The sequence below is a fragment of the Poecilia formosa genome, unplaced genomic scaffold (assembly GCF_000485575.1).
Source record: "Poecilia formosa unplaced genomic scaffold, Poecilia_formosa-5.1.2 Scaffold53, whole genome shotgun sequence".
In the NCBI taxonomy this organism is placed as follows: Eukaryota; Metazoa; Chordata; class Actinopteri; order Cyprinodontiformes; family Poeciliidae; genus Poecilia; species Poecilia formosa.
Window position 1 is genome coordinate 2,381,069 of NW_006799992.1, and position 17,806 is coordinate 2,398,874.

The window sequence follows — 17,806 nt, forward strand, 5'->3', positions numbered from 1 at the left end:
GGTGTACACCAAAAGATACTCTTCCCTCTGCAACAGAATGTAGCATTGGTGAATTGCGCTGCATGGGGGGAAATTTAAACAAAACGCTGCATTGAGGCTCCACCGTTCCTCCCACAACCAACCGTATCCAGGTGACTGGCCTGCAGGCCGCCTCAGTTTGGACAAACGACTACCCAAATGACTATTGATCTGCCACTTTTGTTTACAAAGAAGCTGTCATTGTAAATGGGGAAAAATATATATATATATCTATATATATTATTTGTATTTAAAATCATTTCAAATAAAAAAACTTTTAAATGAGTTCGCTTGTGATCTGGTCTTTACAGTTGTTCCTTGTGTAAGAAAATATTCCTTGCGCCGTTGAACTACCGGACTTGTCGTGTACAGTTGGAGATTAGGTTTAAAATATGATAGGGTTACCAAATGTTCATTAAAACAAAATTCTTCCCCTGATTCAACCCTTAAAACAACTGAGTGTTTAAATCATCCTTTCTCCTTCCACTCAACATTCCAACAACATGCAATCTGTCAGCTCCTGTAGGAGTGAGGAGAGTGTATGTGAATGTATTTCTGAATGGAAGCTGTCCAGGCAGTATTTTGATTACCTAATACTCATAACTCTAGAAAGACAGAAATTTAATTATTAACTATATTCCAACATCCACAATCAACCCAAATCTCTGTGTCTAATAATTTAGATTCACTTTTTATGGTTTATGGTTGATACCTTATTTTAATTCATTATGTCTCACGTGTGGGGAAATAAATTGGGGGCTCAACGGCTTCGCAGGTGTGGGAATTCCCTCTCGGTACGTTTTGCAAATTTATACGAGTTTTTCCCAAGATAAAATAATTTGGTTGACATATCCTTTTTAGATAACAACTCGGTGTCTGCCCAAGAAGGGCATTCTGTAAGTATAAAATGGAAATTATGCTGCCCCTGACCCATATTAACCTCATAATTCAGCCACTTTAAACTCTGAAGCACTTCAATTACACAGCATTGTTTTCTGGAAAACGACGATGCAGCTTTTGAGCAAGATAGGAAAATCAGGCACGCCAAAATCCCCCACCCCATATACGATCGTTTTACACTTATCAACCTGCGTCCAGGTGAGACCAACTCTGGTCAACGCTTTCGCATTGCGTGTTTTCTTTATTTGTAGAAAGGTGACACTGCGGTTCGTCTCCCGCCCACACAGAGTCCGAACACCGGCTTTCAGCAGCTTTCCTGCCGCATCTGCAGAGGACGAGAACCCGCGCTCGTCCAGCCAGGCGGACCGGGAGCCCTGCGCTCTTTTTGCGGCTCCTGCTGCTCCATGCTCCGGATAACAGCGCCTCACCCAACCGGCCTGCGGTGCGCTGCCTCGGAAGCCTCGACCCTAATCAACCACATGGAGAAAGGTGAATAAAAATAGCATAGTAGAACCAAAGCCATTCTGCATTTTTGTTTACATCGACGGACACGCTGCATTATTTACATTAAGAAAATAAATTAATGACATTAAGAAACATGTAAGGGGGAAATAACTTACTTTGCAATGTTTTTCTTTATTCACGTGTGCATTTGTTAGACCGACTGAAGTCATACTTTTCAATCATCCGTGCTTCTGATTAATGTGTGCACTGCAACGTGCAAAGTAATTTAAAGAATATATTCAACGCGACACTATGTGTTATTTTTTTAATCAAGACAGTTGATTTTATATATCTAAGTATGCGAACAATGATAGTTTTATTAAGTTGTAGATATGTCACATACTTATGGACATAATTGGTTTTCTCTGCTTTAAGTCCGTTCAGTAGAAATGCAAAGACTTTTTTTTTTTTTTTCAAAATACAAGTTGATTTTTGCATAATCTCAATAGCACCCTCCCACAATCACAGCAAAGATCAGAGGGAGAGGAAGATCATTTTAATAAATATTTTAAATTACAACATTATTTTACCAGGCCTCGGTAAAATATTTTTTTATTATTTATTTTACCAAATGAATATTGGTAAAATATAGGTAGATCTAATGATTTCTAATGACCAATACATAATTAGATTTCTTGGTGTGAGTGATTGAACCTTTCAGCTTCTGACTGAGAAAAAACACAATTAGACTATATGTATACACACTTGTTTTCAACTGATATGTGGTTATAAAGCTCATTTGTCAGATTGACAACCTTTAAGATGCATAAGCAATTTCCAGCACGCCCACATTTCTGTATTCAGTTTTATTGTAATATTCTAGTCTTAAATGTTATGTTTTCATTAGCAGACAGTGATGCACGTAATGATTAGGTGATTGAACGGTAAACCTTACTTAACAAGAATTAGGAGAATGTGCCTGTGAAGCCCTTCAATGCACAGCAATGATGATGGCTGTGCTTGTTTTCTAGGGGTAGCTGCAGAAGTAGAGTGACTTCAAGCAGCACTTTAAAAAGCACTCCACTCAAAAGCCAGCAGTCTGCTTTCTTAGTTTAGTCAAAATGATTCAATTCCATTTAGTTTATTTATTTATGAATCCTCAACAAATGTCATCTCGAGGCACTTTACGAAAAAAAGTCATTTCAATTCAACCACACATACATTCCATTTGGTCTTAGTTGTCAAACAGTGCATTAAGTTCAGTTCACTATTCAAATGAGTTTAAAATGTTTCTATCCAAGGAATCCCAGCAGAGCGCATTGAGTCATTGACTTCCAGCATTCACTCCACCTGGACAAGCATGTCGTGACATTAGACAATCACTTACACTCAAATGAAACAGAAGAGCTGAGCATTTTCTGTGTTAATACAAATTACAAATTGCAACCATAAAAAAAAGTTAAGAAAAAGCGTACTTTCAGTGTCAAAATGTTAAGCTAACGTTGTGGGGTAAGCTAACGTTAGCATTCCAAATTTGGTAGCAAAATCTAGCAGAGCAGAGTTGAGCACAATTAAATTAAAACTCATTGTTACATTGTTAGAAAACTGTGGTTAAATGGAAATGTGTTTATTCAGAAAACATAATTACACTATTATCTCTGACTGCTACTTAAATCAGCTAATTCCACAAGATAATTATTTCATGATAATATAGCTTCCCATTCTCTCTTATCAAACTTTATTTGGTGAAAATGTCTGACGCTTTTGTGTTAATGCGTGTATAGAAGTTCTATGTAATTATGTCCTCTGATAAAACAAGTTAGAGCTCTTTGAACATTTGAACAACAATAATGACAGAAATCCAATTTAACCCTGAAGAAAAAACAGAAAAGGCTAAAATTGCAAAGGATTGTCCTCGGTAAAATGAATAATAATTAGCAGAAAATAAGATTTGCTTACGGCATGGGATTTTGGCTTCATATTTTCCCCGATCTCCTCATTCCCATCCCTGCTTGACTTTTGTCCTGTGATATGAAAAGGAGAATAAAGCTTTGCTTGTTAATTTTAACCAGCTCCCTGGACGCCAAATTCCATTTCCTTTGTTTTGTCCTAAACACACATTGTTTCCGACACTTTGTCTACCATTAGCCTCCCGTTTGTTTGTGACGTCTGAACACAGGCTGTTATAATAACTCCTTTCCCATCTTTCATTCTCATTGTTTTTATTTGTTCATGTTCTGTCCTTCATCGTTTTATTTGACGTTAAACTAATTAAAACACAAAGGGGTGAAAGGTTTTCAAATTAATTTGTAGAAGCCTTAATGAATTGTTATTATTTCCTCCCGTAATTTAATCAGTGTGATGAGCGTCGTCCTTCCCCGGTGGACTGTGAGGGCATGAGACGGCGCGGTGGCCGTGATTTCACTACCGCCGACTCCAACCGGGAACTGGCTGCTCCGCCTCCTTCACCTCCCGTGACCTGGTTGCCTCCCGGCGTCCTCGGCAAGGGTGTTCGTTTGCGTCTGCGTCTAGATCGCCATGACCACCGGGGGCGGGGCTGCTGGCACCTAGTCGACCTGGAGGCAGAGTCAGAGCCGCTCGGGAAGAGACTGAGAAGCCCAGACCCGGAGGCCTGCATACAAAGTAAGGAGATTGCATCAATACAGTATCAACTTAGTATACCTAAAAAAAAAAACATTTTTATTTCTTGTGACTTCACTTTGGCTTAATTTAATGTATGTTCGTTCCTGTTTATGCGTGTATTTATTCACACCTTCTTGAGTGACTTTTGGAGCAGGGTCTGATTTAATCGACTGCTGTCATAGCAACGCCCTGCCTTTGCTGTAAATAAAATTCAGAGGGGGCTTATGGAAGCCTGCTCCCATATTGCGCTGATTAGAAAGCACACAAAAAAAAACAACAACACAAAAAAACAAATCAGTTTTGTATTCATCTAAGAGTGGGAATTTGAGAGTTGAAATTCAGCTACATAAATTATATGCTTTTATTTTGAAGTGTTTATGAGTGTGTAACTTTAGTTACATATACGTGAGAGTGTGTGAAATTCAGTGAACCATTTGCATGTGCCGTTTCCTTTTCCTTCACATAGGTGCAGAAAGATGCTAATCTCTTTTCCCTGAAGCCAGTGATTAAGTTATGCTAATAACTGTTGGTGCATTGCTGCGACTGTGACACCAACAGCTCCCTGACATCTCTTGTAACTCTCCCCTTTGCAAAAACAAACCAATGTCCTTTAATTGTGAAAATAAAAGATTAGCGTAAAGGTTCGCCAATCTCTTTAATTGCCTAATTAACCACAAACAAATTAGTCTTTGGTCCCGTGATGCATTGTGCAAGGTTGCAGCTCAGAGATGCAAATTTTTGTTTTTTTTTGTTTTTTCAAAAGCACCGCTGTTGTTGCTCATCGTTAATGAGCTCTCTCCTCTCATATTAGCCCATTTTTAACTGGGGGATGATTATCTGCTCTCGCCCGGCCTGCCTCCATGTGTAATGTGACGTGCTGGAATGGGGCAAGACTGATTGAGGATTGATGTTAGGATCTCAGCGTGTAATTACTATCCTGATTAATGGATGCCATCGCTGTGCGCACACGCGCACACACACACACACACACACACACACACACATACACACACACACACACACACACACACACTCATGGGCTTCCTACGGTATCAGTCAGCGGAGAATTGGCATGCAGGCCGTTTTCCTGTAAAGACAGTCAGGAGTTTAAGTCTCTAAACCATGTATTTTATTGTCACTAATTTTGGTGGTAGAGCAGCTTAAGAGCTGGAGTGTTTTTAGTATGAATGATGCAGTGGGTAATGTCCTTTTTTTAGTGCCCCACACAGCCACTCCCACCCCCCCCCTTTCCATACATATACACATCAATTTTGATAGATATTTAGACATTTTCAGAAACTGATTTCAGAAACAGAAAATTAAGTTTTCCTATGTCTCAAGCAGGGTTTAAAGAAGCCTACTCTATGCCATAGAGTGGACATGGAAAAGTTTGCCTGAATTATTCAGAATTTAACCTCAGTTTCTATTGAGAATTTACATTTAAATGTAAACAACATCATCAGTTAGAAAGAAGAGCCTGACATTTGTAACCTGTAAGACAAAATAACAATTGTGGAGCCTGTTTTCTTCTCTGCAGGGGAACTACAGAGCCTTGCCTGAGGGGTTATTTTCCCCTTTGTGATTCTTTGCTTGTTTTTTTTTTTTTTTCTTTTTAATTATAAATACAACAATATCAGCATGCGGTAGTTAAAACAACTGCAGAAGAAGCCTGCAAACAAAAGGAAGAATGTGAGCTGTGATGGCAGAGAGATTTTTTTATTTATTTTTTTATCCAAAGCAGTGTAATCTTGAGAGGTTTCTGTTGTAATCATTTGATGTTTACAGGGAAAACTGACCTTTAACCTGACCTCTCCAAAAATAGCTTTAAAATGTCAGCGAAGACTCCAAAAAACTCTATTAAAAAAAGGATTTCATTCTTTGTGAATAAAGCTGAGATTTCAGTTTGGAACCCAAACGCCTTGCAGCACACAACACGGCGCGGTTTCAATCCCTTGTAAAGGCAAGAAACACCCCTGCAGCAACTGTAATTACATTATAGCTACACACACACACACACGTGCACGCACGCACGCACGCTAACACACACCCGTCACTTTGAGCTTAGCACGTCTGCCGGCTGCCACGGGATGTTAGAGGCGTGTTGCTATGACTACTGAAAGGGGACACACAGGAAGAGGGGGTTAGAGGAGAGGTGAAGAAAAAGAAGGGGTGGGGGCATTTGGGGTGGAGAGGGCGGAGATAGTGGCGGTGGTTGAGGTGGGGGGGGAGAGTAGTCCGAGAAAGAGAAAAAGAAAGAGAGAAGGGCTTGTGGAGTTGCCGGTGTCTTGACAGCAGTGAGTGAATGAGCGAGCGAGCAGCTGGGAACAAGCCGAGCTGTCAGGGGAGTATCCGGAAACCTGCAGCTGGTGGGAAGCGTCACTCGGAGTCAGGAATTACTAGACAGCTGTGCGCGTGCTAGGTAAGGCTCAGGATGATTCAGGGTCAGCTTCAAGCGTTTGTTTTTGTCTGTTTCAGTCAGCGGAAAAGAAAAGCGAAAACAAGTTGGCACCACCTAACGTGGTCCGTCTGTTTCTGTCACTCCCCGTCTGTTTATGCATTGACAAACGATGTGTGTGTTTCACATTTTATTTGCGGTGGAATCTAGATAGCTTTGGCATTTATGCAGACACAAACACATACACACAGAAAAATGCTTCTTCTTCTTTTTTTTTTTTGCCTCAATGGAGCCAGAGTTGAAATTGAGAGAATATTTCAGATTATTCCTCAGGTTTCATGAATACAGCAGAGGTGGTGCACTCTAACAGAAATAACCACTGAAATGAATGGCACTGAGACAAACACTCAAATCTACTGACAGCACACTTCATTGATTGGTAAATTGTGTGGGTGCTGTGGGTGTATGTGCTTCGCTTTTATTTCCTGTGTTTGTGTAAGACTCTTCTGTATGCGTGTGTGCATGCGTGTGTGTGTATTTATGTGTGCACGGCTTTGTCTGTCTCTTGCAGAGCAGTAATGATATTTATTGCAATCTTTGCAGCTGGAGAGGGGGAGGGGTGCGGTTGAGTACAAAGCTTTATGTGGCTTTGTTTCTATTTCCTATCATTTCTCTTTGCGTGTTTATGAAAGCGTGTTTGCGTGTGTGTGTGTGTGTGTGTGTGGAGGTTCAAGTCGCATGTCTAGGTGCGATTAACAGGCTCTCGCTCGCTACTTCCAGTTTGTGCTAAGGAGCATCTCGCTCTTTCCCAGGTCGGATGAGTACCCTGTCTGCCGGCTTGGAGATGCAAACTTCAACCCTGGATGCCCAGTTCATAGTGGCACCCCAGGCTAAAGTAACTGGCCGGAAGAGAGGTCGGCCTCCTATCCGGAAGCTGGACTTCCAGAGCCACTATGTGGATTCTTTATCGCCCTTGAAGGTTCCAAAGAAGAGAGGAAGGAAACCCGGCTTTAAGGTAAATTAACGGCATGTTTGTTTAAATTACAGCTTCTGGAATTATCGTTTTTCTTTCTTTGAGAGTTAAACATTTGTTTCTCAAGCTGTGGGGAAATACCACTGCGGTTATCTGTGTATCTACACAGGATGTAACTATGTAAAGAATCTGTGTTTTTCACTGCACAAAGGCTATCCCTCTCAGAGGCTGCACGAGAAATGACTGAACATTAAGGAACTGTAGAGCAATGTGTGGTTTTTTTTTTGTGTAATAGAGTAGGTTCACTGAGAAAAGTATACATTGGTTTTCAGAAAATATGTTGAAGCAAGCTGAAATCCCTGGAAGATTGAGCTACAAATATCACGAAATATACTGAAATTAATTATTTCTGAGTGCAGCTAGTAAAAGTCCCAGATTCGAGCTCTCAGAACAAAAGAATATGACATAAACAAATTAAAACATGTTTTGGCCATTTTGTGGCCTGAATAATCACTGCCAGCTGTCAGGCAGTCAGTGACATGCTCCACAATGAAGGTAAGCCACAAAACGTCAATGCTGGGTGTTCATGGAGTGCTGTATGTGAGCATGTTAATGGAAAGTTTAGTGGAAGGAAGCGTTCAGTTGAAATATCTGTCACTTTTGTTTGTGTTAAAGTCTTCATGAAGTAAAAAGTAATGCCTAAATTCTCATATATGAGACTTTTAGGTCAGGCTTGCACATTTTGCACAATTCACCCCTGATTATAAAGTATGTAGAAGTGCAATGTTGGTACAGTAGAGAAGAACTGAAGAGGAAGCCCTTCTGCACAGAATACGTCCTCTTGATTTAGTAACAATATTAAATAAGATCATGATCAAATTAATTTGTAATCACAGCACAGCCATAATACCAGTACATTACATCAGATTTTCACACTCAGAACAATTTCTGGGTCATGTAAACCAGATTAATCAAAAATTAAAATATATTTTCTTCCCTGTGCCCCACTTTTCCACTTGGTGCTTTTGATCTAAAATCAAATAAATTTTTGTATTTCTGAGTAGAAAATGTAAAAACTTTTTGGTATCAAATTCATAAACAAATAACAAAATAACTTTTCTGTGATTGATTTCCATTTGTTAACTTTTGTGAAAAATAAGGAACTGACTTGGAGACTTAACTTGAATATGGAGATAATTTTAGAGCATAGTTCTCAACCACTGGTAGCATTATCTATATGCTAATTTGTGACTAGAAAACTTAAATTAAATAATAATTGCTACATACTAGTTCCACCATCCTTTAACTTTGGGTCGGTCCATCTCTTTTTATCCTATGAGCCACAATGTGATCTGTTTTTGAAAGTTTCTTTGTCATCATAAAATCTCTTCTGTCAGCCTATTTCATTAAGAGTTTATTACAGAGCTCCATCGTTTTCTATTTTCTGGGAATTAGAACACAGTAGAAAACCTGGCAGAAAATCATGTCATTTAGATGAAAAGCAGAATTATTATTATTTTTTTAACATATTTGAGTTCCTCCTGCAGGCTGTTCTTCCTGTCATCAACCTGCAGCAGTGACATGTAGACACTGATTAGTCTGTCTGTAAACATGAAGCTTCCTTAAACAGAAACTTACGGAGTACTTTTGTGGCTAAATCTACTGATAAGCTCAGAATAGGTTAAGTAGTGTAGCAAAGATTAGCATGAGAATACAAGATTTATTTTTATTTTTTTTCTGGAGATTGGATTAGTAGGTTTTTAATGGCTTAATAAGGAGCAAGTATTTATGAGAATGGAACGCATTCAGCTCCTTGAATTGCAACCCTCTTATGACATTGGCACAGTGAAACTGCCCCAGTGGGTAAACTAAAACAAACATTTTCCTAACAAGCAATCTCATAGTCATTTCCAAACCTTCTTCAAGAACATTTTGAGCTGCAGGCATAAACCAACGTGTATGGCAATATCAAAAGCAGGATTGTCTTAGTGGATTGTGGAGCCAACAGACAAAGTGCAAAAACTAGATTACATTTTGAAACAGCAGCTGCTTCATCTTTAGAGGCTAGTTTTGAGGTGTTGCTACGTTACACCCTAGGTGTTTGTACATTACTATGTGTTCTGTGTAGAAGTAAAGACAGTAATTTTCATTCATCCCGTCTGCTCTGTTTTGTTCTTAAGAGAACCATAGAATCTATAGAAAAGCAGAATTAATTTCCAAACGTGTACATGTTACGTGTCTTACCTGTGCAGCTGAAGCCCAGGACGGCGATGCCCTCACTCGCCAACTCTCCTCCCAACAGCACGCCAGAACCTGAGATGGGGTCCATCCCACAAGACGCTGCTATCGTCCCCCACTCTGCCACACCACAGGTCCTAACAGGTACACACACACACACACTCGTATACAAATATAAGCTTTTCAGTATAAACAGGTCTCACCTACTTTTTTTTTTTTTTTTTTTTTTTACATTTATTACACACATGGAGCTCTCAATACTTTTCCGTTCCTTCATCTTTTCTTTCTACTGATAGGAACTCTAATTGGGATAAATGCATCCATCTTTATGCAAACATCATGTGTCTGCTTTGATCTGTGAAGGCATGAGTCCCAGGCTGTCTGATTACAAATAAATTCAAATGCACCCATATTCTTATTGGCATAATTTAATTTAAACACAACCTTCAAACACAAGCATGCATTTTGCTTTTCCATTAAGTCATTTAAAGTAGATTCAAAGTTTTTTTTTCCCCCAATTATAACTGACAAACCGGAAATCCTAATTTCATAAATCCATCTGTGTTTTTGTGTCCCTTCTTATTAAAAAAGCAAACAATCTGAATATTGCCTTGGGTATATTTGACATTGGAGGAGGAGTCGCATGTTTTGAAGACTGGCCTTTTGCTCTTCGTCTTTGATGTCAGACTGTAGACTTCCTGAGAAAAAGCAAACATGTGCAAAAAGGCTCATGCATGAATCAGTGAGCTCCCTGCGGTGCCACCCAGATACATATGTAAATCATGTGTGTGGTTAAATAGAGAAGCTCTTTAAAACATGTCCTGTACTTTCAGCTGCAATTTGTAGAACACAGGCAATTGTGAATTGTTCGTCCTGTAATAAAAAAGGATTTCGATATATATTTTTTTCTGTTTCATTAAAGTATTTAGCAATTGCCAGTAAATAAAGACGCCAGTTCTGTTCTTTGTGTGTGCAGTAAAAATATGACAAGTGTGCGTGCGTTAGTACATAATCTTCCATATTCATTCTCACAGATCTTATCTCATAATTGATTTTTCTGAATACAATAAAATACGTTTGACCTTTGCAGAAGCACGCTGTTGAGGTAATCCAGAGGCGTCTCTGTGGAGTGTTTCCCGTCTTATAAATCCGCCGTCTGGCAAATCCATAACCGCCTCGCTCGGGCAAAACCAGAAGGCATCTGCATTATCGACAAGCTGAAAATTGGTCGACACAAAGGAAACAAATACAGAGGATTTACTGTCTGTGGCTCTTCCATTTTATATCCACACAAAGAATGGGCTGTGATAGCTGCCCTGAAGATTAGCTCTTTATTTTTATATTTGCAAATTAAAGTGGTTTGTATGGGGGAACAAAAAAAAAACAAACAACTGCTGTCTGATGCTGTAGAAAGGAAAGTAAGATAATCATATTTTTGACAGAGACGGAACTCCGTACAAAAGTACATATGGCAAAACAATATTCAGATGTTTGAGATAAAGAAATAGACTGATTTCTGTATAAAAAAAGCCATAAAATAAATGTATTTGGTCAGGCATATTCATACACAGGAAATTACAAAAACACAATTTTAGTATCTTTTTCCGTTCCCCAGAACTATCACTGCCCCACAAAATTGAATCAACTCTGATATTTAATTGAAAAAAATAAAATAAAATAAAAAATAAAACTTGTATGAAGGTTTCTCTATTCTGATTTTCCATGTCCTGTTGGGAACTTCAACCAGTTGTTGTTCAGAATAATGGTCCAGCTCATCAGTCTGTTGAAGGAGCCTTTATTCTTTATTCTTCTTTATTCATTTGTATTATTATATAAACCAAACATGACCATGTGTTAAAAATATGTCTAGCTTTTTCAATTTCTAGGAGAAAATTGGCACATATATAGTTACTCTATAGTAACCTTTGCAAGACTTGAGAATGAGATTTGTTCTGAGATGTGAGCACAGATTAAAGTCAGTAACCCAAATTGGTGATTTGGCTCAATTTATTATTTGTTTGTTTCCCCAGTTGACTTACTTACACACATTGGAATTTAAATTAAGTTTCTCCTGTTAAGTTTTTTTTTTTCTTCCGTCTTCCAGGTTAGTTCATTTTAAACCAACTGACAACTCTAGTAAAGAAGTCAAATGTTGATTCTAAATAAGTTTGCAACTTCCTGTTTTCCTTCTCTCAGCAGACACACCCCTGCCTGATGATTTCATCTGTGACCCGCCTGCAGACAAGCGCTACACCATAGATCTGAGTGACTCTGCGTTCAACATCATGGCATCGCAGTACCAAACCAAGCCTTCTTATATTTACCGTAGCAACAGCTGCTCCACTCCAATAGGTTTATGCAGACAGCTTTCCAGCCCGGCGACTTTTCAGGATGGAAATAGAACTGGTGAGACAACTTAGGCTGTTAATGGGTTTTTAAAAACTCATTATGAGCATTTGATAAAGGATAATGGGGGAGAATGGCGATTCCCCCCCCTCTTTATTCACTCACAGTTGTGAAGTTTATCTGATTAAGTCATCATACATGTTTTATTAGTTATCTACAAAGATTTTCCAGACTAATTACTAAACAATTTGAGCATCATTTTTAAAGTCTGTACCTGTATTTCTATTTTGAATTATCTGGCAGTGTTGCACTATGCCTTGAATGTCACTTTTTTTTTTTTTACTTCAGAAGGTGAAAGGCAAAACAGAACCAACTAGTGCATGTGAAATAGCTTTTGCCTTTCTTTATTCCTCTATTTAAACATGTGACACATTGCATCTGTCTTTCACTTCTGTCTAGCTCTTGAAGTGTATTAAATCACAGTTCGACTTCCTTCCTGTCACTTGCAGTCAAAGTTGCTTCCTTTGTTCAAAATGTGCTTCATTTTAGATTTCCTTATTTATGTTAAAGATTATTTAAAAGAAAATCTAAGCAATTTTAAGACTCACATTTGACTAGAATGTACTTTATCTTCTCCAAAAAAAATAAAAAATAGGTGTCTTTAGTGTTTTCATGATACTAAGGCCCATCATTTTTGCTTTTTTTGTGTCCTCCATGTTAAACAGCCCTCACTCCTTTGCCAGACGCTGGAGAGGGCAAGCGTCTTGCTGGGAAGGACCCGTCCAACTGGGGTGTAGAGGACGTAGTGTGGTTCATCAAAGAAGCTGACCCTCAAGCCCTGGCACCCCATGCCGAGGCTTTCAGGAAACATGTGAGTTCAGACTTTTAGTTTTTGGTTTTCCGGTTTTAGTAAGAAGGAGTTTTTAACAAAGAAACTTGGATAGAGGATTACTTTTAACCAGCAATCACAAAAGTTCAGTTTACCTGATTATTTGCTATTAAAGGAATAGTTCAGGATTTTTTATGTGACCTTTTGTTATTAGATAATAGACAGTTAATATAATAGCTTCAAAAAATAATGCTTCTAGCATCTTAGTTTAGTTAAGACCAAACAAGATTTACTCTTTCAAACTGACTTAAAACTCCAAAAGATCGTAATTATTTTTGGATATACTACTTATTGAACCTTTAAACTGTTTAAAAGTTCACAAAATAGCTGTGCCATAAACCAGAGATCGGAGGGTTTTAAGATGGTAGATATCCACTTTGGTTTTAGTCTCTTTCAGCCTGGCTGTGAGCTTTAGCCTATAGATCCAGTAAATCTGGAACATAATTATCTTCTTAAGATGAGATGTTAACTGTGGGTAACCTTTTAACAAGACCTTACTTCAGAATTTATGAACCGTCTCTTTAAAGTGTTAAAGAAGCATTGATTTTAATCTGTCTGGTATGCGTTTTGCGTTTCAGGAAATAGACGGAGACGCACTCTTGCTGCTGAAAAGCGAGATGATGATGAAGTACCTGGGACTGAAACTGGGACCTGCGCTCAAACTCTGTTACCACATCGACAGGCTCAGACAGAATCGCTAGTAATTTCCTGTAAGAGAACTGAAGGCTGAAAAAAACAAAAAACAAAAAAAAAACCCACCTCAATGTCCTGAATATGAGGTGAAATTGAAACCTTGGTGCTTTCACTGCATCTGAACCACTTTTTGTTGACTGAACATTTTATATGTACTTACTGGGACTATTTGCAACTTTGTTTACTTACCAGCAATACTTGAGTGGCTTTGAATTGCAAATAGTTTTGCTACATACAAATGTCAGCTAACATGAACCATAAGCAGCATTAATTTAAGCAAACCATAATCACAGTCATAGAGTGCTCCACTAAAGGTCTACAAAGAAAAAACTTATCACGGTGTTTTACCTCATTATCGTTTTTAAACTCAGCAGTATTGCTCAGTTCTTCAGCTGCTTGTTTTACATTTTCTTTCGAAATTTTTTCCCCCAGGTTGGAATTGTACAAATATATTTTAAAATTTTTGATTTTGAAATTGTCTGGCAGGGAACAGCTGCTGGTGTATCATCCAGGTTTTCCTGTTGTCTGACAAGTTCGCTAGCAAATGATGGTAGACAAAGAAAATGATCTGTGAACATTTTATCTCCACAAACTACTGTATAGCACAATGGATCAATGGTACTGTATTTCTCAAATAAGAACTCCCTTTAAAATTTGAAAGAAAAAAAATAAGCTCATGTAACTTGGTGCTGCCACTACATCTACACTCAACATAACTAAATCACATCTTGTATTAATGTCTAATTCTAACTTAATAGGTTCCCATTCTTGTTGCACAGTACCTTATTTCATGCCATTCTGAGCATAAATGCCTCCGCTGAAGGAGTAATTGGTCGTAAAATTTAAAAAGAGGCTAAGTAGCATTGAGAGTTTTCTCATGTGATGCTGTATGACAAACTTCTGGTTAAACTTAATCTTATGCTGTGCAAGACAAACTTGTGACCTATGTGTTAAACTTAAAGTTAACTTTTTATTAAATATGTTTTTTTTTCTCTCTTTTTTTACCTTGCTATATGGTTCTGGTTATTTGTATTTAGATAAGGTAGATGGTGGGTAATTATGACTTCTCAATGTTTTATTGTCCACTTTCCCAACAAACCCTATCAAGCTTACTACATAGATCTGTTGTAAAACAAAGAGGTCCTGCATTCTGGGGTGGCGGATATTTTATAACCTAATCCTACCTTAGCTTTATTTCTGACCTATCTGGTGTGTTGCTTGGTCTTCATAATGCTTGTTCACTATTGTTCTTCACCAAAACTCTGTTCTTATTAGAACATCTGTATTTATACTGAGAACTAAGTGCACACAGGTGAACTTCATTAACTAAGTAGGTGAGGTCATGAAAGGAATGAAAGGAATTGGGTTCACCAGATTGTCTTTAAGGGCATAACAGTAAAGAGAGGCTGTATTAAAAAAGGCTATGACATACATTTTTATTTGTAAAAAAAAAACAAAAAACAAAAAAAAAAACAAAGAAGTGAAAACAACTCTTTCCCTTTCACTTTGTTTCTGATTATTACATAAAATAGCAATAAAATTCATTGACGTTAGTTGTAATGTGACAAAATTGCTAAGTGCTCAGACTCAATTTAAATTTTATAAAATGGCAGCTTAACTAATAACTTATAATTCCAAATACTAATATAAAAGTATTTTTTTTTACCCCCAATTTTGTCAGTAACTTTTGAGTAAAGCCAAAAATAATCGCTGGAAAATAACTTTTATTTTGAAAAGAAGCTTACGTTGTGTTGCGTAGAAAGCCGTTGTTTCCGGTATCCTGCACGCACAGTTAGCTGCCAGAGGTGAACATGGGAGACGTGTCGGAGAGGACCTTGCAGTGTGCCGTGGTGTTTTCTTTTGCCGTGGGCTTCTTGACGGGCTGGCAGGCCAACAGAATGAGGAGGAGGTTCCTGGACTGGAGGAAGAAGCGGCTACAGGATAAACTGTCGGAAACGCAGAAGAAGCTGGACTTGGCTTAAATGGTAATGTGACTTCAGAGTTCACCTTAATGTCTTTGATCTATGGGAATTACCATTTATAAGCATACATTAGTGAGGCATTTTCCGCATTTAATTACGTATTTTTTTTTATTTATTTGGCAGGTCGGCTGTGTGCTCCGTGAAGCCGGTTCATCCCGGTTGTCCTTCATTTTTGGTCTTACCACACCCTGCACAACAAGTTTAATCATGATGCCTGCCAAGCTCTCTTGAAGACTTCTATCAAAAGAAACATATCATGTGGACATGTAATATATAGAAGTTTGTCATTTGTCTTTATAGCAGTGAGACTTTTTCATATACAATGCTAATAAATTATTATATTTTTCTTCTGCTTTCGTTACTTTTTGAAGGATAGTATTTCACGGGGTTACACACATTGACGTGTGACTAATAGTTAAATATTTACAGATTTACGTCTTACTGAACGGTGTAGTTTGCGAGATTTTAACACATTTGTGGTAGTAACTCGTCGCCGTGAAAAACCGAATAATACATGTTACTGGTGTGATTGGGCCATCTGCTGGATGGGAAAGGACATTACAGCCAATTATGATTAATCACCCATCGATATATCTTGTATCAGAGCAAAATGTAAGAGACTGACAATGACAACAACTTAGCCATGCAGTGGTAAAATCTGAGAGTGAGGTCAGCAGATGCTGAAGAGCAAAGTGTACAGAGGCTGGCAACTTTTTTTGCTGAATCAATAGGTATGACCTATATTTTTATAAGAATAATTATAAACAACCAAGGCAGTAAGGGCTTTCCAATTAACTAATTGTTGGTGTTTATAAGCTTTGAGAAGAAAACTGGAATATCTATGGAAAACCCACAAAGGGAAATCTTCAGAGAGAAAGATTAATTGAGGTGTTGAAGTGACCAAATGTCTACTATGCAACTCAGCAAAGCCCTGCTCTTAAATTTTCTGGAAAAAAAATAAAATATTTCGGCGTTGCAGTGAGACCTTACACTTCTTCCTGCATAATTTATGAGAATAAAACATCAAAACAATTTTAGATTTGCAATCCATTGAAAATTCTGCAGCATTTTAAGAATAACACACTTTTAACACATTAGAAACAGCATATACACGACTAATATTTTGTCAAAATTTCTCTACAATTTCTTGTTTGTTACTTTTTCATTAGTTCTGATTGATGGAGATGGCGTACATCTCTGTCGGTTGTGTGGTAGGGAAAGGCCCAATGTGTTAGTCCTCTAATATAAAAACAATCCTGCAGCTCAGGAGACAGCTGCAGGCTGCTCTTTGCAACTGCTTTGCTACTATCACCACCTCAAACTCCATTTGGGTCAATACCCAACACCGTCTTCAATTAAACATCAGTCAAATTTAAAGCGATGTACACAGATAAAAAGTTTTATAGTTTACTTCAAATGTCAAAGTACAGACAAAGGGAAATGAGAGAAAAAACTAAAAATACATTTTTTTCATAAGTCATGATTCAAATTATAGCAAAGTCATGTGACGTTCTGGGTCATATTTACCCTTACAACCTGTCCTTAGAAAAAACATTTAAATGGTCTGGGAAGTTGGTGATCTACTCTTGTTTTAAAGCATATAAGTAATTCTGTCTGTTTTGAACTGGTGAGCCTGATTTAAATTCTCTCCTGTAAATGTTAATCGCTCTGAGCCTGCCTGTAGGGGGAGCTGGTGCTCTTTAACAATCTACGCTTAAGATTTGCCTGCAGCATTCCGAGCTTTGACTCTGAAATTAGATCTTTTGAGCAGATCTCTCTTTTTCATCATCACCAGATGAGCAGCCCTATTACTATGTCTCAACAAGCTTTTGACACAACCTTAAAACGTCCTTTTTTTTTTTTTCCTGTTGCACTACATCAGTGACTTGAGAGGCAAGTGAAGAGGGGTTATCAGCAGATGAGGTGGAGCTTAACTCATCCAAGAACATGCATATATAATGCATATGTATGTTTCAATTTACATGCATATATTTTCCATGTTTCTCTGTATTTTCAGGGACTAGAAGTGGCATAAAAATGATTTTTTGAGGAGATTTTAGGAGATGATCCAGCACGTCCTATAAGGGAAGAAAAAAGTGACTGAGGGTGACTTTTAATTAACTCAATTGGTTTAATTCAAGCCTAATATGCCCCTAGTTTGGGGTATATTCTGCTAAGGTAATGTAAATATTTCACATAAAATTGTGTGAAGATGTTGTAGACAGCTCGTAGGACTGTTCCCCTGTGAACTGTTTTTGGCATTTTCACCATAGAAAACTTGGATT

The 17,806-nt window shown here is 38.0% G+C and overlaps 1 protein-coding gene and 2 long non-coding RNA genes across 4 annotated transcripts; 1 reads left to right on the top strand and 2 right to left on the bottom strand.

Moving 5' to 3' along the window:
• The first annotated feature begins 719 nt into the window (after positions 1-719).
• On the top strand, positions 720-15,870 carry scml4 (Scm polycomb group protein like 4). Of its 2 annotated transcripts, none has more exons than XM_016671938.1 (8): positions 720-1,407; positions 3,720-4,005; positions 7,213-7,415; positions 9,626-9,755; positions 11,811-12,017; positions 12,683-12,828; positions 13,425-15,524; positions 15,645-15,870. In XM_016671938.1, the coding sequence occupies exons 2-7, from the start codon at positions 3,759-3,761 to the stop codon at positions 13,545-13,547; spliced, it is 1,056 nt and encodes a 351-aa protein (XP_016527424.1). In that variant the 5' UTR covers positions 720-1,407; positions 3,720-3,758; the 3' UTR covers positions 13,548-15,524; positions 15,645-15,870. The 2 variants fall into 2 exon arrangements, with proteins under 2 accessions (XP_016527424.1, XP_016527423.1); XM_016671937.1 differs by having other exon boundaries at positions 726-1,407; positions 11,808-12,017.
• LOC107836352 (uncharacterized) lies at positions 2,217-3,752 on the bottom strand. The gene is made up of 2 exons (XR_001662237.1): positions 3,322-3,752; positions 2,217-2,712 (listed from the first exon to the last, which is right to left on the bottom strand). It is a non-coding gene; the product is annotated as an uncharacterized LOC107836352 (long non-coding RNA).
• LOC107836351 (uncharacterized) lies at positions 10,513-15,369 on the bottom strand. The gene is made up of 2 exons (XR_001662236.1): positions 15,285-15,369; positions 10,513-10,828 (listed from the first exon to the last, which is right to left on the bottom strand). It is a non-coding gene; the product is annotated as an uncharacterized LOC107836351 (long non-coding RNA).
• Positions 15,871-17,806: the final 1,936 nt, after the last annotated feature.

What these genes read in the sequence shown, in the direction of transcription:
- scml4 (XM_016671937.1), top strand. Translation starts at nt 3,759, where the DNA reads ATGAGACGGCGCGGTGGCCGTGATTTCACTACCGCCGACTCCAACCGG. An exon ending in TCAGGATGGAAATAGAACTG is followed by an intron (nt 12,018 to 12,682) that starts GTGAGACAACTT and finishes CATGTTAAACAG; the next exon opens with CCCTCACTCCTTTGCCAGAC. An exon ending in CCGAGGCTTTCAGGAAACAT is followed by an intron (nt 12,829 to 13,424) that starts GTGAGTTCAGAC and finishes TTTGCGTTTCAG; the next exon opens with GAAATAGACGGAGACGCACT.